The following is a 21,880-nucleotide window of genomic DNA, read 5'->3' on the forward strand; positions in this document are numbered from 1 at the left end:
GATGAATACATTGTCTTATAATGGAGGAGATTTATAGATATAATGGTATGTACCCTTTCATGAAACATGAAGAGTTGTATCTTTTCATTGTGCACCATTTCATTATATACTCTTTCCATGAAATGTAAAGAGTTACATCTCTTCATTAAGCACCCTTTCCTTATTCAAATGAAATAAATAAATAATAATATTTATTTATTCACTTTAATATATATTATAAAATATTCTTCAGCATTTGTAATAGAATGAACAAATGATGAGTGTTATTCACCCCTCTAACGTGCGCACCGGTCCTAATTTTCTCTTTGTATATATTTCCCATATAATTATTTTTTTTACACATGATATATTTTTAATAATGTATGCCCAAGTATTTAAATAGATAATAAAAACTGATGTAGATCAAATAATTAAATATATATTCTAGCCACTTAATAACGAAGATAATCACTACATCTTCTAGACATAGACCTTCAGGAATGTCAATTTATTTACCACAACTCCCTTGACTTTATAGAATATTATACTAATATTTTTGATAAAATTGTGAGCATTCAATTATTCATTCTATTACAATAAGCTCGTAATATCTATTGACTATTAATTTCATATAGAAGTATCATTTTTTAAGAGTATACACCGTCATACTTTGATAACTAGCATCCAGGATTGATAATTAGTTTTTAAAGAGAATTTACTATGCAACAAGTCAAGGGGCCAATGCAAGTACAATCATAAGACTTTAATTAGGTTTCATATACCTTATTGCAATTATATTTTCAAAAGTTAAAAACTTTTTATCTTCGCAAGTTTGATTGTGTATTTTTTATGATGCACTACACAAAGAATTTAATGTTATGTAAACCAATTCAGTTCAGATAGTTTGAAATGAAAACTTATATATTAGAGTTGGCCACAAAATTATAACAAATACAAACTGAGTGAAAAATTAGGCGGGAACTTTGATTCTAATGTAAAATAATAGTGTTGTATTTTTGTTTGATATAATCTCAATGTTGAATTTCTATTTGTATATCTATAAAACATAGTTTAATGTTATTGCTATGGTATAATATTCTAATGAAAATTATAAAAATATTTGTGTTTGAGTTTCTATTATAGCAGGTTTGAATTGAAAAAATTTTGTTTTACAGTTACAATTTCATGATCAATTTGACAATTAATGTCATGATTTACAGTTTCATAGATTTAAAATTAGACAAAATTACATTATTAAGATTTACAACTTCATTATGTACAGTTTCAAGATTTAATGTTCTTTTCAAATTTAAACTTTCTAAAATATCACATTCAGATATTTAGTTACAAAGTCTGATATTTAATCACATTCAGATATTATATTGTAACAGTTACAATTTTATAATTATTATAACATATATGTAATGTAAATGTAAGTCCACGTTGTAGTCACTATGGTTTATGAAACTATATCTGAAATTGAAATTATATCTAGAATGTCTGAAACTATCATAAAATTATCAACCAAATCATGAAACTATCTAAAATAAATCTGTCAAATTGTAAATCATAAAACTGTCAAATAAATCATGAAACTATCTAAAATAAATCATGGAACTATAACTTTGAAACTATCAAATAAATCATGAAGTAAAACTATAAAATAAATCATGAAAATGTAACTTTGAAACGGTAAAACAAATCTCTCAAAATGTAAATAATGGCATTGTCAAACAAATCATGAAATGGTAAATCTAAAATTATAAAACATATTATAAATCTTGAAATTAGATGCAAATACTATAAATGTATAATATTTCAATTTAATGTATCAAACATATACATATTTCAAACTTAATACAAATTAAAAAAAAATCGTATTGTATGTATTCAAGTTGTTAGAGTATTTCTACAAGATCAACAATTATGATCTAATAATGAATATCTTGTACATTTTTTTTGAATTTTGCCACAGTGTCTGCTTTCAATGTTCGTCTTTCATCATCTTCCTAGTTATACACGACACCTAGGAGGAAGTAGTTGAGGATAAATGGGTCAATAAATCCAATACTCTTTACTTCTAGTTCCATATATAACAGCACTAAGTGCTTCTGTAATATGATATTAAAAAATAATCTTCACAATAATTGCAAGGATCCTAATAAGTATAACTAATTAGACACGTTGCATGGGACCATGGGAAACCATGAACATCGAATCCACGACAAGCACAATGTCTCCTCAATAAATTAATAACATAGATTTCATTATTGGTGTTTATTTGAAATTATATATTGGAACATGGGTGAATAGCATAACGCATGCCTCGACCATTGAACTTTTTTTAGAAGATCTTCGACATAAAAAGTCATCCTAGTCAATAGTTTTTTATCAATTTATTTATGTAAATGAAACCATTCATAATTGTTAATTCACGTACATGCTTCATAATTGCATTCATACACTTTAAAACATTAGTAGATAACATGTGATACTTGCATCCAAGAAAGAAGGCATTAGCCCATTGCTTTACTTTGGCAACCCACTTGTAGCTCTCCAGTAGTACAACCGCATCTTCTCTATGTACTCATTATAAGTTAGCTCAGTGCAAGCCACATGCTGCAACCTATAGAAACTTGGCTTTCTATACGAGATAATAATTGTATGTGACTCTGAAAATTCATTATTAACAACATATAGTATGTCAAAATTTTGATCACTTATAATTAACATGCATCTATTGCCTATTATCTCATTTTGAAATCCTGATAAGAATCATTCCCAAGCAAGTCTGCTTTCAATTTCTTCTAGTTCAAAAGCAACTAGGAATGGTCTATTGGACCAGTCAATACCAATTGTCATCATTAAAACACCAAGATACTTCCCTGTTAGTGGTAAGCATCAATACCAATAATTGGACATAGGAATTCAACAAATGCACGCATATAAGCCCCAATAAACCAGAAGACTTGCTGAAAATGTCGATCATGTGTAGACCTTAAACCAATGTCTAATTATCTCCAATCTTCAATCCTTTGACAAATGCATAAAAGTCAATATATGAATCACTATAATCCCCATGTACATTAACCCTTTCTTGAAATTTAGCTCTCAATGCTTTTTAGTATGATATTGTTACTTTAAATCTTTTTTGGATGTTTGCTATAATTATCTTTGGAGTGAACTTCTTACTATCCATCACATGTTCTTTAATCTCACCAACAACCCAAGAACTAGTGCAGTTTTTATGATCTCGACCTTTTCTCATAGATAATGAGCAAGTGTGCAGTTTGTCAAACACAATGATCTATAACTTTTTAGGCCTTCTAACAATAATTCTCCGAGCATAAGGCTAAACCTTACAAACAGATTTCATTTTATAGTCTTCTTGTCTCCATGTGTTTAATCTCAAAGCGTTTAAATATCACATAATCCTCTAATACTTTTCCAAATCTTTTTTTATTATAGAACACTTAGCCAACTTTTGATGATTTTCCACTGCTCTCCTCATCTTCGACACCACATCCATTGTGAAAGTATCCTTGGCTAAATGAGGTTAGCTATCCATCTCAATTAAAGCTTTCATTCTCAACATCGGATACCTAAATGGTATTTGAGTAATCATTTTAAAAATGCTTAAATACAAATTTGTCTTCATCTTCTATGGCCGCAAAGTGAAAATAATGTTCATCTACTTCTAAATCATAAGCTTCCTCATCTAGCTCATACAACAAAGCATCTTCCTCCTATGTTGTATTATTAGGTCAAATTGTGGATTAGAATACTATGGAGCCTCTTGTACATTTTGTGGTTTTGGCTCACAATGATGTCTTTGATTTGTGCTTTGTCTAATGGATGAAGACAACATCCACTGTCGCTTAAGATTCTCGATATAAGACAAACGTCAATAGAAATAGTTGAGTCTCTAAAAAAATTAAAGTGATTTAAGAAAAAAAAATTAAAGTGATTTCAGAAAAGAAAAATATTATAATTTTTTAAGACAACAAATAATTTAGCACTACTAGCATGGTCCTGAAAGTTAAGGATATAGTATGTTGCATGCATTAGTGATACATCAAGTAGCAGCTATGAAATCGTAACTGCTAAAATATTATAATAGCTATAAAATCATATTTACTATAACATAGACATTTAGATGTCTCTTATGGATTCTAGGCGCTTCAATAGTGTGCAATAACATCATAAAAAAGGAAAAGGGTTCTAAGGTGTTAACACACTCGAGGGAGAAATGAACTCATTTCCTCTTAAAATAATGATAAAGCCTAAACTCTAAACCTCCAACCATAAACCCTAATACAAGGAAGAAACTTGAAAGATAAATAAGAGAAGATTAATGCACATACATGAGAACACAAGATAGAAGATCGATGAAGAAGAAGATTTCTTTCTTCTCTGACAGCTATAGACAAACCCAAAAGTTCAAGAGATGATCAAGTTGGATTCTAAAAAAGAAATATAATAGTATTTACTATTTAGGTGAATTTTTACTACCCTAAACCTCACGGAAAATAAGAAATTAAAACACCGAGGGGATCACCTCCAATAATCAATAGAATCGATTAACTCAAATAACTTGCATTATTACTTTATTGTTTTTTCCAAAAGATTACATAATGACTCTATATATAATCCTACGACAATACCAAGTCAATATAAAAATATGAATAAATCTATAACCTATTCAAAAGAATAATTATTAATAAATCTAATGACTTTATCTAAACTAATAACAAATCTAATAGCATATTCTAACAGATAATATTTTGAAGGGGCTATTTGAACAAGTCTATCTTGGGATCGTATCATTCCACCGTCCTTCAAAACAACCTTTGTTGGGTCTAAAGAATGTCCACATCTCCATAATGACATGATATTGTCCACTTTGGGCCTAAGCCCTCATGGTTTTGTTTTTGGGCTCTCCCCAAAAGGCCTCATGCCAATAGAGATACTTTCCATCCTTTTAAACCCATGATCTTTCCCATGTGTTTTAGATGTGGGACTATGTTTGCACCCTTGCAACCCAACAATCCCCCCCTCAAACAAAGGACCACTGGAAGCTTCGCTACCATTTCTCATGGTCCGGCTGCCATGTCCCTCATGGTCCGAGCCTCCCCTACTTCCTTTGTTTTCCCCGAGGGTCTCCACATGGTTAGATCTGGATCATGGCTCAACCGGCAGTTAGTCCGGTGAAGAGCGGCCTCACTCTGATACCAATTGTTGGGTCTAAAGAATGTCTACATCTCCACAATGACATGATATTGTGTTTTATTCTTGGGCTCTCCCCAAAAGGCATCATGCCAATGGAGATACTTTCCATCCTTTTAAACCCATGATCTTTCCCATGTGTTTTAGATGTGGGACTATGTTTGCACCCTTGCAACCCAACAACCTTGTCCTCAAGGTTGATCTTTTTCTTCTTCTTTTTCTTTCGATGATTTGTATAAAATAACTTTTTATTGTGCACCGATTGAAATCTTCTTTTGATGAAGACAGATGACCTTTTATAATTCCTTCTTAAACTTGAAATTTTCTTTTTGGTCTTCATTGAAAATTTATGAGCGTGCCAATGCTTTCTTTTTCTTCGTTTAGCCTTACGTCGGGTCTTGACTCCATGATTTATCGGATGTTGTTGAAGATGACAAGACATAATCGCTTCGTTCACTAGAATGATGGAAGTAGAGATTGGTGTAGATCTAATGATTTCAATCACGGGAGTCACAATGATGGATAAATTCTCCTTATCATTATCAAAGTTTAACTTCTCGTGCAAATTGTCTTTATAACTATCTTCTTCTTGTTGTTGTTGTTGAGATTGCTGATTTATTTCTTCTTCGATTGATATGCTTGAGTCGAAGCCAATAATGGATAAATTCTCCTTATCATTATCAAAGTTTAACTTCTCGTGCAAATTATCTTTATAACTATCTTCTTCTTCTTCTTGTTGAAATTGTTGACTTATTTCTTCTATGATTTCATCTTTTTCCTTTGAATCTTCTATTGGTTCATCCATCAATACTCTCCTTTGTGTATATTGATGACTTCGGTGCCATATATCATTTCTTCGTGCTTCCTCATTGACTTTCTCTTCTTGAATTCGTGCAAAGGATAATGCAGCTTTTACAGTGCGAGGATAGCGCATCTTCACCTCTTTTTGAATGTTAAGATGAAGCCCTTCAATAAAAGTATTCAGCAATCTTCGTTCTGACCAATTACGAGTTTCATTAAAGAGTCAAAGAAAGCGAGTATGATATTCTGTTACCGTGGTAATCTGTTGAATTTTGGATAATTTTTCATCTGCATTATTATATTCTTGAGGTGCAAAACGAGTTAGAAGACTATCTGCAAACTCTTCCTATATTGTAGATCCATGACATGACATATATAATTGATACCATCGGAGAGCCTCTCCATCCAGATGCAAAGAAGTTATTTCAACCTTCGAATTATTTGATGTGTCGTGTAAAATAAAATATCTTTTTGCTTTAGAAATAAATCCGTTAGGATCTCTACTTCGCCAACAAGGGAATTCATCTTCATAGGATCTCCAATTTGTCATAATATGAAATTAACCTTGCTCTGATACCAAGTTGATAGGAACCCGCGTCCTATCTCACTGAAAATGGAAGAAAAGAAATAGAAGGGGGATAAACGATCACTTCGAGGGGATCACCTCCAATAATCAATAGAATCGATTAACTCAAATAACTTGCATTATTACTTTATTGCTTTTTCCAAAAGATTACATAATGACTCTATATATAATCCTACGACAATATCAAGTCAATATAAAAATATGAATAAATCTAATAACCTATTCAAAAGAATAATTATTAATAAATCTAATGACTTTATCTAAACTAATAACAAATCTAATAGCATATTCTAACAGATAATATTTTGAAGGGACTATTTGAACAAGTCTATCTTGGGATCGTATCAAAACCCTAATAAGTCCATGAGGTCCAAACTCATCCAGTTCAAACCCAATTGGTTCAGGCCCTAAAACCCTAAATCCATCAAACTTAAGGGTAACATTGTAATCTCACAGTGGGAGGAGCGACGGGTGTGGTCAAGCATTATTTTGATGAAAAACAAAAAAAGGAGTGCCCTTTTTAACTTTAGCAAAAGGTGAAATCCGCCGCTCCAGCGGCCTCACACGATTGACTCCACGATCATTTGTGAGGAAGTAAATCGATAAGCTGCAGTTGACCACTATATAGGAGGGTATTGCCTCGACTTCGCCGAGATTCGATCATTATCCACAAGTGTCCCCTTTAACGATTCCAATAAAAGGGGCGCCCTTTATATTTTGCCCAAAACTTTTCTTCGCCTAAGTTTAGGATGGTTAATTAGATGTGCATGCAATATTTAATGAATTTTTTAATTTTATAAAATTATATATGAAATTTCAAAATTGGACTAGTAAATATTATATATGATAACATATAGTCTAGTCAATTGTGATGGTTAGTTTACTCGACTAGAATAACACCAAAATGTCTAGTTTCAATTTTTCATGATATTTTGACATATTTAAAGTTCTTGATAACATGCTAGTGTCATAGGATGTTGCTACAACATGCTTAGAATTTTTTTCGTCATGTATACCATTTTGCATCAATTTTGATACAAAATAGAATCTTGGTTTAAATTCGTGAAACCTAACTTTGTGTTAGATACAATTTTGTTTATCAACACTTAGCGATTTTTTATGATCCTAAGATGCATATCATGCATAGAGCAAGGTATTTGCTTTAATTGATTATCTCTATAAATTTTCATGCTCATATATGAAATTTATGCTATGATGCTTGAAATGCATGATTATATATATGCTTACTTGATGTTGGTGCAATCATGCCACAACTATGAATTTTGATATTTAAGTAAAAGATTTAAATTAAATCTTTGGACAAATGGTTTAAATTAGTTTTTACCTTATGTTTTCATGTGTTTGAATGGACTCCATGGATATACAAGTTGAGATGACTTAGCACGGTCAAAGTCGTAGTTACCTAATGGCTTGGTTCCATATAAATTGGAGAAGGGTGATATGGGACATCTAAAAATCTACAGTACAAGGAGCATCGAAGTGTAATTGTGTGAACTACATAAGCGGACCAAGAGAGAAAACACTAGAAGAGAGCTGAAGGTTCACTACATCCAAGGGATAAGTAAGATGAATTGAGGCAGACTAGATAAATGAAGCAAGAAGGATGACATGGAAAGAGAATCGAGCTCTCAATGCATCCAAAGGATGAGAAATATCATGAGAGAAGATCACGTAGCGAAAGATAACTTCATGATGAGTTTAGGTAAACTTGATCATTAAATGGACAAGGGTAGATCTCAACTTAAGTAAACTTAATCATTAAATAAAGGTCATAATCAACGTATCAATCGACTGAAGGAGTCTCTAGTTGACTAGTGGTTGAGTCAACTTGGTAATCGACTCAAATTTAATTAGAATGAAAGCTCTCTAAAGATCAGTTCACTAGTATTAGTTCAACCAACAAGCGACTATGATTAATTGACTAATGAACTTAGATAAAGCAATCATTGAAGAAATTGATCATGATCAAGGATCACAATGTTTTTGTGAGTATCAATGGACTAGAATATTCAACTGACTATTGAACAATCAACCAAATGTAAGGGTTCAAAAAACAAACAATGTTTTTGTTCAATCTTCAATCAACTAGAATTAGTTATATCAGAAGGATTGAACAATTGATTGAATGAAACTTCAAGTTAATTTGGAGTTTAAGTTAGTTAATTGTTTAGTCATTATAGAGGGAAAAAATCATTACAGTGAATTATATCCTCAACACGATTTACTTCCTTCAGTTCAAGAAAATGGGACTAAGATATAGCAATATCCTGAGTTCTAAGTTTGAATGGCTAACCGAAATTCTTCAATTCAATCATCATTCAGTAACGAAAATAGATTTTCAGGACTACCGTTGTTAGGTATCAGCACCCATGGGATTGAACGGTTTCAAAAGAATGGCCTGCAACAGAAAATAAGATCATTGCATTTCCCAGCTATACAAGGCATATGACATTCTAGTGGAATAATTAACTACTAGGATCAAATTAGTTATGAGAAATATAGCTTGAGCACATACAGGGCATGAAGAGCTTTACTTCAACCCCAGATACAGTTCATGAGGTGAAACCAAAAGTTTCACTGGTTGAAGTTCGATGGACAAATTATGTCCCTTGTTGTCAACAAAACCAAACAAAAACTATGATGATCTTTGCTTGAAAGATAAGACACCCACCCTCAGACATAAACTGTCTCCTCTTTATACTCTAAAAGAATTCATTTCAGCAACTGCCTTTAACACCAAAAATGGAGCAAATTTTGACTTACCTTTCATGAGAGAATTGAAGTTGTATGAATTCCGCTCTCTACATTTCAACCTATTCATGCACACCAGAATGTATAGCTCCAGAATCGAGACTCCTGCTCAGTCATGTTTCAAACACCATGAATGCTCATACAGATTTATTTAATTGTTATAGAATATATAATCAAAAAGCTGAGTTATAGAATATATAATAAAAGAAAAAAATAATATAAAGAACACATGAAACCCAATGACAATTTGAGGTTGCTACATTGTCATCACTAAGTTGTGTTAGTTCCAACTAGTTGGGTTTATCCATATAAAATTTATCCTCATTAAAGGAAAAAAATATTTGAATAACTTGACCAGAGTTTTCTACTCTGTACCGGTATCCTCCGCACCCCTTCAACTCCAACTGATCTAATTTATCTAACTATACAATCTATTGATTGTCACCTCATCTTAATATGTTTTTTCTCATTTAGCAAACTAGAGTTACACTTAATTAATGTACATATTAGTATTTTTTTATTTTGTCTTTTCTAATAACCTCACACAATCTGTTTAGCATTGTATCAAAATATTTTGCATGTTGTTTCCTAATTACTTGCCACACTTATTCAAAGTATCACCACTAATGTCACAATCTTATAAAGTTTTCCACACAATGATTACACAATAACTCCTTTACAGTTCATCAATACTTTTTTCTATCAATGATAGCTTCAAACATCAGTTTTCTGAAAATTTTGTTTCATCTACTATACATTTTCAATCACCCTTTGTAAAATTTGCTGATATGAACATCAATTTATTTCTCTATGATTAGAACAAAATCATGTCACCTTTATTCATATGAATTAGTTAACAAAAAAAACTTTCCTCCATTTCTTAGGCATCTTACTTCTCAAAATTTTGTCAAATAACTTAACCAATTACACATCTCCTAAATTCAATATGAATATATTTGAAAGTCAAAACTACAATTTTACCCCCATTTGATTTAATATTATAAAAATATATATAATTTCTAAACTTATCATAATTGTCAATCTCTGAATCAAAATTTTTTGTATAGTAGTTATAAAATAGTTTGTAAAACAAAATTTTCAATCATTTCTTAACTACTGTATCATCCATAAGGATCTTTTTGTTTTAATTTCATGCAAAACTAATGATACTTATTCTCTAAAAAACAATCTCCCTACTTAAGAAAATTGATAATTATCTTTTGCCCCACTTATATCCCTATTGATATCTTTTTTTTTTTTTGAGTCCCTTACAATTATTTAGTACAATTTGCTTTATGATATGTTTATTCACAGGAATAGCCATCCGATTGCCTATGAATTCCCACATAAAATAAGTATTCCTATGTTGGATTACAAAAATAAACTTGAAATACCAATTTTCATGGAATTGTTATTCCCAATTCATGCTCCTTAGCTAACCCTTGCTTTGCACCAAGGAATAATTATTCTTATTCTATTTTATTCTTAATGGTATATTGGACAATACTCGACACAATTACCACAAAATATATAGACCCCTAAATCAATACTATAATTAAATAATTGTCTCTTTTTCATATCTCTTTCTGCTCTCCAATCAACATGTAGATCTATTGAGCAAACATGAACACATACTTCGCAAGCAATACACTTATCCAATTCAAAGTGAATTCGACCACAAATAGGTTCTGATGTAATAGATTTTTCATAAGGATATTGATTAGTTAGTGGTAAACAATTTATGTGAGATAAGGTAATTATGAAACTTTGACCAATGTACCTTGTAGCCTATATTGTTTGTTGACCATAATTCATGAAACCAATCATCATCGAAAACATATTGTAGATATTCATGAATAAATTGATATTCTTTCTCTTGTTTGAAAGGGCTTATGAATGTAGAATATTCTAATCATATTATATTATTTAGTGAAACAAGTTGAGAAGAAGTTGTCAATAGTAACAGGTTGGGCAGACCTATTAGGCTGGTCAAGTCGGATGTTGCAAGCAGGACAATCAAGCTGATCGAGCCTTGTAGAACTAGGTCTAATTGAAATCCAAGATTTTGTGTTTTATAACCAAGAAGCCTCTCAGCATTCAACCACCCATGATATATCAACTTTATTTTGAATACAAAATATTTAACTGATAGTGCTGCCCATAATTAATGCTAATGCTTCAAAATGGGCGAGACAAAGAAGATATACCAATTCCATGAAGACCATTGAGCATTTACTCAAATCTGGACAGATAATCGCAATCCCAGGAAAAGCAATGTTATGAATAAACAGCAAATGGCACGAGTAACTAACCTTGGAGGACTGAGTCTTGGGCTGCTGCTGGTAATATATCTGGGAATCTGAGATTTTCCAGGGATCAAACCAGATTCTAAATTTATAGAAGCCACAGCTAGGAATCTGAAGGAAAATTTCTCAAAAGATGAACTAAACACTAAAAGTACAGTGCTTCAATCTTGAAAAAAAATGATAAACAAAATTACAGAAACTGCACATAGTTGATAATTGTTCCATCGATATATAAAACGGAATCAAGGATTTTTTTTAGTTTTTCATTTAAAATATCCTGCAAACACTCACAGTTTTACTCATTGTCTCATTACTGCACAACTCAGTGATCATGAAAATGATGATAATAATAATAATGAGAAAGAGAAATTTGTGCATTCTCCTATTTGAAGTGAAACTATGTGAACTAAGATGACATATCCATGCAACCTAGAGCGTTTTGCTTCTCATAAATGCAAGTAAATCATGATACTAGATAATCTCATATAAAAATCATGAATCCTAGAGCATTTTACATGTCATCTATCCAAGTATATCCATCGTAACAACAATAATCTCATATCAAAATCATACTAGTAATTGAATTTATAGAGAAGACTTGCAGGACTATTTGCCAGTACTAAGTAGCAACCTCTGCAGTTTTGGTTATTAATCCTCTCTGACAAGCAAGTTACACAATAATATTGAATGCACACAGTGAGATCAAGAGGGTGATACCTGAATTGAATTCTACAACATATTTAGAGGGGAGACCTAAATCTTTTGGCAAGTATAATATGTGCACCATCAATCTGATAACATATCAAAATGAAGAAAACGGAGGATTAATTGTTTGGAAAGATATTTGAGATGATAAGAAATTCATGATAAGTTGGAGAAGGAATAAAAAGTAGTTTTTCTGCAAGAAAACTTGGATCGAACTCTCTCTTTTTTCAAGAAGTTGGTCTGCATCCTGAAAAACATAAGTAACTTACTCTAGTAAAACCAACAATGAATGGAAGAAAAACTAGGAGGTCAAATTATGGTTTGGAACTTGTGAAATTAGGATGCATACCGAAATTATGCATGTATACCAAAATATCTTGTTTAATCATGCTCATTGTTTACTTGAAGGGTCTTATTTGAAAAAAGAACAATGTGGTTTGTGCTCCACTTGAAAATTCCTCCCTTCCACTGATTTCTCTGTTCTATACTAAGATCAATAAAATTCTCTGTAAATCAGCTAACAATTTAATTGTTCCTTTTCAGATATTAGTAGACATTCTATTTTCTTAGACATTTTAAGCTCAAAAGTATCATGCTATTCACTTGGACGAAATAAGAGGGTAAGGGAAGGAAAAAGAATTGAATTGCCAAATCATCTTATTTACTTGGAAGGAAGATAAGGGGAGAAAAGAATATCATCTCATCCAAATCGTCCATTTTTTATCAGCCAAAAATTAAATGGAAGTAGAGGGTAAAATCTATAACTAACATAAGTGACTTACTTTCAGTTTGGTTGAAATATGATAATGTATTTCTTACTTTGTTTTTGCTAAAACTATTTCCTTTCTTCCTTCCCTCCAAATAAACACAGCACAAATGCATGGCTATCTACACATTATGAAATTTTAACAATCAGAAAAACAAAGAAGATTGAAAAAACCAAGCAGGTTTGATAAAGATCTAACCTTCAGTGCAAAGTTGTCATTGCTATGGACATTAAAACTGATTTAGAACACATACACACACACACACAACACACACACACAAAAACATTGCTATATACTTAAAGATCTCTTACTAACAAATGCACAATAGAACAAGAAAACAAAAATGAACCAGTGAAAAGGGACAGAAAATGAGAAACATAATACTGTACCATAAAATCAAATCAGGGTGTTGAGTTTCAAATCTTCAAGGACCAAGTCAACCACCTGAACAACAAGAAGGACAATTGTGTATCTCTAGTGGAAACATGCTAAAGGTTATAATGTAGATTCTTTATTGAAGGCCTTACCGCAACCTTTCTTGATCCTTGAGGACCAAGGAGGAGGATAGAGCTGTTACAAGCATTCGAAATGGAGTTCATGATAAGGAACTTCAATTTGCTGAAAATGAATGAAAAATCTTTTCTTAGAGATCCAGAAATGAACAAAGTGAGAAATGGTAGAATCTACCAAATCAATAATGGCAAAGAAAAAATGGAGGATTTGAGGTGGGAGATCTGATGACACTACCAGTAGTTGCTCTCCTCAGAGGATTTGAAAGTTGCATGGATATAGTTAGGGTCATAGAGCCTAGATTGAACAAGAGCAAGGGCTTTCTTGGCATCCATGGCAGAAGTTGGACAAATGATCTGATGGGAAGGAAACTGAATAATAATACAAGGAGTATAAGTTCTCTATGTTAGCATAAGTATATCAACATGATGAGTTAGTAGCAAGTAATGAGAATAATCTCTAATCATTATATAGATAGCAATTCTATACATGCATCCTCATAGAAGAAAATACTACATGCATGCATCAATATAAACAATGAGCATGATTAAAATAAAGCATGCATATCATGAACACATAGGATTTATATTTCATAATATGCAATAAAAGGAATTAAAAGGTAATAAAAGGCTTCCATTAAGTTACAGAACAAAAGCCTTCTTAGAAGGCTTGACTCAAGATCAAGCCTTAACCTATGATGATCAACTGGGCCATGAACTTGTTGACAGTAGAGGTAACCACAAGGCTCACAACTTACTCATAACTACTCTCCTCAGGTTTGACAGAATATTTCCCATCACTATTCTTTTATTTCCTAGAATGAGTACAATAGCTCATCATTACATGTCCATTTTAATACAGCCTCCCATTACCAAATAATTTTAATGGTATCACAAAGACCCAACAACACCTTAACTCACGAGGAACATGTTTCATGTACATTATTCATTTAGTTGGCAGCATCATACAACATATGGACTCACAATGTGAAGATTTTCCTCTCAAGGAGTTCTCATCACTCCCAAATCTCCAATGAAACCCCTCAACCAAAGAATAAACCCTTTAGCAAGGGATGAAGGTCAAACCTCAATTGAAGTTGTGTGTCCCAAAAATGCTACACAAAGTTGTTTTCATTGCTCAAATCATGTGAGGGGGTCACTACTCAAATGAGGGGAAAACAAGGTTAAGGAATCATCTGAGGTGAACAACTAGGAGAGTAGCCTTGAGTCATACCAAGAGAGAAAAATAAAGGACCACGACTTGCTTTTAACATAGGAAGATCTGTTGTGTCGCTCAATGACCTCTAGAAGAGGATAGCTGCTTGATACCTAACGAAAGCTCCACTCACTTGCATCATCGCTACTCATAGATGGAAGAAAGTCGACAAGGTCTACTAGTCTAGGTAACTAAAGGAAGGACCAAGGGATTTGTCACTTGCTCACTGCACTCTACTAGACAAAAGACGCATAGTGACAACACACAATAATAATTAAAAATATTTATGTTTTGTTAATTGAATTGATAATTTGGCAATAAATATAATATTTCTTTTAAGACAAGAAAAAGAAAGTCATGAAGAATAATATAGAGAAATATTATGTAATAGCCTATTGTTGCTTCCAACTTTCTTAAATACCTAAGGCATTTATCAAAGAGCATATATATCTCTTTAAATACCCCTCTATCCTTCATCCACCCAAATTGTCAAACTAGTCTCCATTGACTCAAACCGAACTGAATCAGACAAAAAGTGAAAACATTAATTCTTTGATCAAGCATTTTTTGCCCTAAATAGCTTATATTAGTGGCAAATTGGTACAAATGTACCCCATTGATCCTATGAATTTGTTTATGCCTTTTTCTCTAAATTTGAGCCATATAAGATTGTTAAACATTTTTAGACAAAAGTCTCTCATAAGACCCTAAAGGGCTTCCAATCTAGGGGGGAAAGCACATACAGAAAGGATCGATAGGGGTAATGGTGCCAATTTGGTACAAATCCAAATTCTTTAGGGCCATAAAGCATTTTTGGTCAAAATAACTACCCGGACTCAAATTTATGCTAAATTTGGACCATTGTACTACTACTTGATCTCTAAGTCTGTTAATGTCTTTTTTCCTAATTTAAAGTTCTTTAGAGTCATTAGCACGTTTAGTCAAAAGTGTTTGACTATCCTAAATGGCTCAAACTCCTACCAAATAAGTATTATTGCATCCTTCTGGTTCACTGAGCCTATTATTTTTTTCTCTCTAAATTTTAAGCCCTTTAAGTTCATAAGTACTTATGAATGAAAATGTTTGACAACCCTAAAGGGCTTGGATTCATGCCAATGAACCCTATTGTAACCTTAGAGGTTTCTTAAATTTATATATGCCCTTTTTCAACCATCCAAGCACTTTTAGCAAAAAGTGCTTAACAACCCTAACAGACTCAGCTTTATGTCAAATGGCCATCATTGCAATCTTAGTGGCTCAAAACCTAGAAAAGAATTGCATAGATAGACTTAAGGGAACGACTAGGGATCCAATGATGCCTATTTAATATGAATTTAAGCTCTTCAAAGTTGTTAAATGCTAAAAATGGTTGATGATCCTAAAGGACTCTGAATCAAGAAAAAGAGTATAGATGAATACAAGGAACCACTAGAGGGTGCAATGATTCCCATTTATCATGAATCTAAGCTCTTTAGGGTCGTCAAGCACTTTTAGCCAAAAGTGTTTAATAGCACTAAGGAACTCAAAATATGGAAAAAGAAAAAAGACATGCAACTCAAGAAACCACTAGAGATGTAATGGTGCTCATTTAGCATCAACCTGAACACTTTAGGATTGCCAAACATTTTTGTCTCAATGTTCTTAAATGGTTCAAAATATAGAAAAATATATATAATTAGATCAGAATACCAATAGGGTGCAATGGGGCACATTTAGCATGAATCTAAGCTCAAAATCTTGAAAAAAAAAGTAGAGATATACTAAGCGAACCAATGAGGATGCAATGGTGTCGATTTAGCACTAATATGAGTTCTCCATAGCCACTAAGTACTTTTAGCTTGATTTGGCACTAATATGAGTTCTCCATAGCCACTAAGTACTTTTAGCTTGATTTGGCACTGATATGAGTTATTCATAGCCAAAAGTGTTTTATGGCCCTAAAGGACTCAAAATATTGAAAGAAAAGCACAATCAAACTTAGAGGGCCATAGGAGGTGCAATTGTATTACTTTTGGTACAAATTCAAACTCTTTTAGGTCATCAAACACTTTTAACCAAAAGTACTTAATGAAAGGATTTGCGCTTTGTCTTCTTAATGTGGTTCAGTTTAAACAGGCAGAGAAGGGTTCAGTGCTTTGTTTGGGCGAGTAGAGGACAGTTCCAGATTTCAATTCGCACAAGGGCAAAGGGGTATTTTGGAATACATACTCCCTTTGATAAATACAAATACTAAAGTAGGATGCATCTTCTTTAATGTGGTGATATAAAGCATAATTGTAGAAAAAGAATATTGAACAAATTTACAGAGAATAAGGATACCTTTGATCTTTTACAAATAAGAACTAAGCTGCACAAGAAGCTCTTGATCTGATATTTAAAATGCACAAGTCACCTTTTCCACCTAATGGGCAATGACAGAAAGAGTGGCTTTCCATGTCAGAGGATATTTGTGTTGCTTAGGTTAACATACACTATTTAGAAGCTTGTTGACTATTTCCTAGAGCTACGGCGGACCCATATGTTGGGTTACAATGGTGCAAACATAGTCCCACATCTAAAGCACATGGAAAAGATCATGGGTTTAAAAGGATGAAAAATATCTCCATTGGTATGAGGTCTTTTGGGGAGAGCCCAAGAACAAAGCCATGAGGGTTTAGGCCCAAAGTGGACAATATCATACCATTGTGGAAATACGGACATCCTTGGGGACCTAACAATTGGTATCAGAGCGAGACCGCTCTTCACCGGACTAACTGCCGGAAGAGCCATGATCCAGATCTAACCATGTGGGTTGAACCTTAAACAAAGGAAGTGGGTGCTCCCGTGTCTGAATCAAGAGGACCAGACACCAGGCAGGAAGTCCTAGTTGCGGCTAGGTAGGAAGTCCTAGTAGGTCGAGTGGACCGAGAGACAGGAAGTCCTAGTTGCGGTTAGGCAGGAAGTCCTAGTGGGTCGGATGGACCGAGAGGCAGGAAGTCCTAGTTGCGGCTAGGCAAGAAGTCCTAGTAGGTCGGGTGGACCGAGGAGCAGGAAGTCCTGGTGGGTCGAGGATTCGGGCATCAAACAGAGGTTTTCCGTTTGAGGGGGCCTGTGGTCCTTTGTTTGAGGGGGGATTATTGGGTTGCAATGGTGCAAACATAGTCTCACATCTAAAGTACATAGAAAAGATCATGGATTTAAAAGAATGGAAGATATCTCCATTGGTATGAGGCCTTTTGGGAAGAGCCCAAAAACAAAGCCATGAGGGTTTAGGCCCAAAGTGGACAATATTATACCATTGTGGAGATGCGGACATCCTTGGGGACCTAACACCATATTCTGTGATGGACCCTTAACAAAGAGGATCTCCTGCGGAGTTGGTAAATTTCACTATTGTTGTTCCTTACTTCTCTTTGTACATTCATCGCTTCTATTCTATCAAAAAAATCAACATAAGACTATAATCAACAAAAGAAAGAACCCAACAGCTCTTAAGCTTTAGTTACAATGAAATAATCATTTGAGTTTAAAAAAATCAAAGATGAGTCATTGATTGGATAGGGCATTGAAAGAGGGAGCTCTAAGCCACTACTCTAGTTTAATGGTGGAACATCTAACACATTCAGTATCCCTCCTATGCCTAAGCATAACATCATGTTTATTTAAAATATTTAACATAGCATCATTTTTGTCTAAAAGACACAAATAGCAATCTTAAGATTATGATGTGAAATATCATACAATGTTGGAAAACACAATCAAAATATACTATTCTAATAAATTACCAAAATTTGTTATTACTCGCATAGACAATGTCTCACGTATTATATATTAATCATGTCAACAAGAACCATATCGCTGATGACATGATGTCAGTGTTTTAAAAGGCGTTCCGGAGGCATGCCTCGGGGCTCATCCCGGGGCCAGGCATTCAATACTGTCCTTGGGCGATGGAATAAGGCGTAAGTGTTGTGAGGCGTATGCCCAGAACTTCAAGGCATTCGCTTGGGCGTTAGGGCGAGCCTTAGTTCCGAGGCGTTAAAGGCATAAGCCCCATAAATTATCTTTAAAAAAATAGAAATTTAATAGCTTAGAGCCTTAGACTTATCAAACAATAAAGAAGATCTTTCTGCAAAATGTCATTTCCTTTAAATCCCTAATTCTAAAAAGGTAAAACCCTAATCCTGTCTATAAATCACCAATTTCTTCCTTCACCACCATCAACAATTTCAAATCTCCATTTCTCTGCCTTCAACAAGCTCACAAATCACAAGTGATTTACTCTTCTCAATTCACGAATTCCATCTAGATCCGAAGATCAATCAGGTAACTTTCTCCTTTTTTTCTTCCATTTTTTCGTTTTCTTTTTCTCTCATTTTTTTTTGCATTTTTTTGGGAAAGGTATGTTGCATAATTCTTGAGCTTGAAAACAGAATTTTATTAGGGGCAGAATATGTCTTAAAATTTGGCTGCTCATGGAAGAATTGACCATTTTAAAAGAAAAAAAAAAGAAAAGAAACGTAGAGTTATTTTTATAATAATTTGACTTAGACATACATATCTAACAAGAGTGTAAGAAAAGCAAAGGAAAAGATCACAAGAGTCAAGACAACTAAATTGTGTTCTCCAATCAAATTGCAGAAACATGCAAAGCATATATACAACATGGTCTTCAGCCAAGCAAGAACATGAGCTCCGCACATGTATCTAGTCTAGTAAAATTTAAAGAAAATATCGTTGAAAAATATATATGGTGAAAAAACCATAAAGAGGGAACCAAATATATAATTCATTCGTTACTTTAAAGTAAAAGATATTAATTTTATTATGTCCTAAAAGTACTAAAAGCGCAACTATTATGTGTTTGACAGGATGGCTTCTGATAAAGATATTAACTCTGAAAGTGCTAGTAGAAAAGATTTTGCTTGGAAGCATGCTTAAATAGAGGCTAATGAGAAACACTTCAAATGTCGCTACTATAACCAAAGATGTACCGGGACTATTAATAGGCTTAAACACCATTTGGCTAAAACTCATCAAGGTATGAAACCTTGTCCTTCTGTTCCACTAGAAGCATATGAGGAATGCAAGAAAGCTTTAGGTGAGATAAAATATGTAAAAACTCAACGAAATATTGCCTTGAATGAGATTCGTTTGGCTGCTGAAGGGGACACTAGAGTTATTTCACAAGTAGAGAGAATGGGTTGTACACCATCACAATCAAGGGTGAGGGGCCCTATGGATAATTTTACAACAATTCAAGCTAGGCAAACTACTTTGAATTCTAAGTGGAAAAAAGAAGAAAGAAAGGAAGTTTGCAAATTGATAAGGCGATTTTTTTTCTCTAGCGGCCTTGCTTTTAATGTTATAAATGATCCTTATTTCTTACCTATGTGTGAGGGAATTGGAAAGTATGGGCCTGGTTTTGTACCTCCTACTATGCATGAATTGAGAACTTGGATACTTAAAGATGAGGTTCAAAATATCAATAAAATGATGGAAGACCATAAAAAGGCATGGATACAATATGGTTGTTCTATAATGTCTGATAGTTGGACTGATGGAAAAAGTAGATGTTTGATAAATTTCTTAGTAAATAGTCCAGCTGGTACATATTTTTTAAAGTCGATTGATGCCTCTGATTCTATAAAAAATGGGGAACTTTTGTTTACTTATCTTGATAATGTAGTAGAAGAAATTGGAGAGGAAAATGTTGTGCAAGTTATAACAGATAATGGTTCAAATTTTGTTAATGCTGGAAAAAGATTGATGGAAAAGCGGAAGTATTTGTATTGGACTCCTTGTGCTGCACATTGCATTGATCTCATGCTAGAAGACATAGGCAAATTAAAAGTTCATGAAACTACACTTGGAAAAGCTAAACAAGTGGTCAAATTCATATATGGGCATACTTTGATTTTAAGTTTGATGAGATCTTTTACAAAGGATCATGAACTTCTACGGCCTGCAGTAACACGGTTTGCCACTGTTTATCTTACCCTTCAGAGTATTTATGCTCAAAAACAAGCATTTCAATCTATGTTCACTTCAGAGGCTTGGAATTCTTGTTCTTGGGCAAAACATGTTGAAGGTATGAAAGCCAAAGCCACAGTTTTATTTGATCCACAATTTTGGCCTCAACTAACTTATTGCATACGAAGTGTTGTTCCATTAGTGTATGTTTTGAGAGAAGTTGATTCAGAAGAAAAGCCTGCTATGGGTTTTATATATCATTTGATGAAATCTGCCAAGGAACAAATTGCTTTGAATTGTGGCATGAACAAGCAAAAATATGAGCCTATTTTGAATAAAATTGAGACAAGATGGACCCCACAACTTCATCAACCATTACATGCTGCAGGCTATTATTTGAACCCTCAGTTGCGTTTTCAAGATGATTTTTCTAATCTTGATCATATAAAACAAGGTTTGCATGAATGCATGGATAGACTGCTTGATTCATTCGGCAATTCTACCCAGCAGTTCAGCATCTCGCCCACTCGTCTCGGCAGTCGATCACTCGGCTCGACAACTCGGCTCTCGACTCGGCAGTCGGCAGTCGACCACTCAGCATTCGGCACTCTGCAGTTGACCACTCGGCACTCGGTAGTCGACCACTCGCCACTCGGCACTCAGCACTCAACACTCGGCTTGGCAACTCGACCACTCGGCTCGGCAATTGGCGACTCAGACACACTGCTCTCTTCGGCAAAGTAGATTCTTACATTTAATTGGTAGCCTTGGTGGAATATCTTTTCATTTGGTTCTAGAATTGACTTGTGGGTTTTACAAGAAAGATGATGACATGGTGAAAGGAATTAAGGGGAAATGAGCCCTAACATAAAGATGCCAAAGATATATGATGAGTTGAATAAAGATGCCAAAGATATATGATGAGTTGAATTAAAAATGATTTGGAGGAGAAGACAAAGCCCAACTTTTGAAACTTTGATTAAAAATAGCTAGCATATGTTAGAGGATGGTTAAAGGCTTTGTCATCTCTAGAAGGGGCATGTAGAAAAATATATATGGAT

The 21,880-nt window shown here is 33.5% G+C and overlaps 2 protein-coding genes and 1 pseudogene across 2 annotated transcripts; 1 reads left to right on the forward strand and 2 right to left on the reverse strand.

Moving 5' to 3' along the window:
* Nucleotides 1-8,966: 8,966 nt before the first annotated feature.
* LOC141834059 (origin of replication complex subunit 4-like) lies at nucleotides 8,967-12,621 on the reverse strand (annotated as a pseudogene).
* Nucleotides 12,622-12,991: 370 nt separating this feature from the next.
* On the reverse strand, nucleotides 12,992-14,043 carry LOC141834157 (origin of replication complex subunit 4-like). Its single transcript, XM_074721610.1, has 4 exons — nucleotides 13,890-14,043; nucleotides 13,670-13,760; nucleotides 13,532-13,586; nucleotides 12,992-13,263 (listed from the first exon to the last, which is right to left on the reverse strand). Exons 1-3 carry the CDS (start codon nucleotides 13,985-13,987, stop codon nucleotides 13,539-13,541), a joined length of 237 nt encoding a protein of 78 aa, XP_074577711.1. The 5' UTR covers nucleotides 13,988-14,043; the 3' UTR covers nucleotides 12,992-13,263; nucleotides 13,532-13,538.
* A 6,179-nt stretch (nucleotides 14,044-20,222) lies between these two features.
* On the forward strand, nucleotides 20,223-21,563 carry LOC141834060 (uncharacterized). Its single transcript, XM_074721510.1, has one exon. The coding sequence runs from the start codon at nucleotides 20,238-20,240 to the stop codon at nucleotides 21,561-21,563; it is 1,326 nt and encodes a 441-aa protein (XP_074577611.1). The 5' UTR covers nucleotides 20,223-20,237.
* The last annotated feature ends 317 nt before the right edge of the window (nucleotides 21,564-21,880 follow it).

Source organism: Curcuma longa, chromosome 8, assembly GCF_044706935.1.
Source record: "Curcuma longa cultivar G26 ecotype Majalengka, Jawa Barat chromosome 8, ITB_CL_G26_1.1, whole genome shotgun sequence".
Classification (NCBI taxonomy): Eukaryota; Viridiplantae; Streptophyta; class Magnoliopsida; order Zingiberales; family Zingiberaceae; genus Curcuma; species Curcuma longa.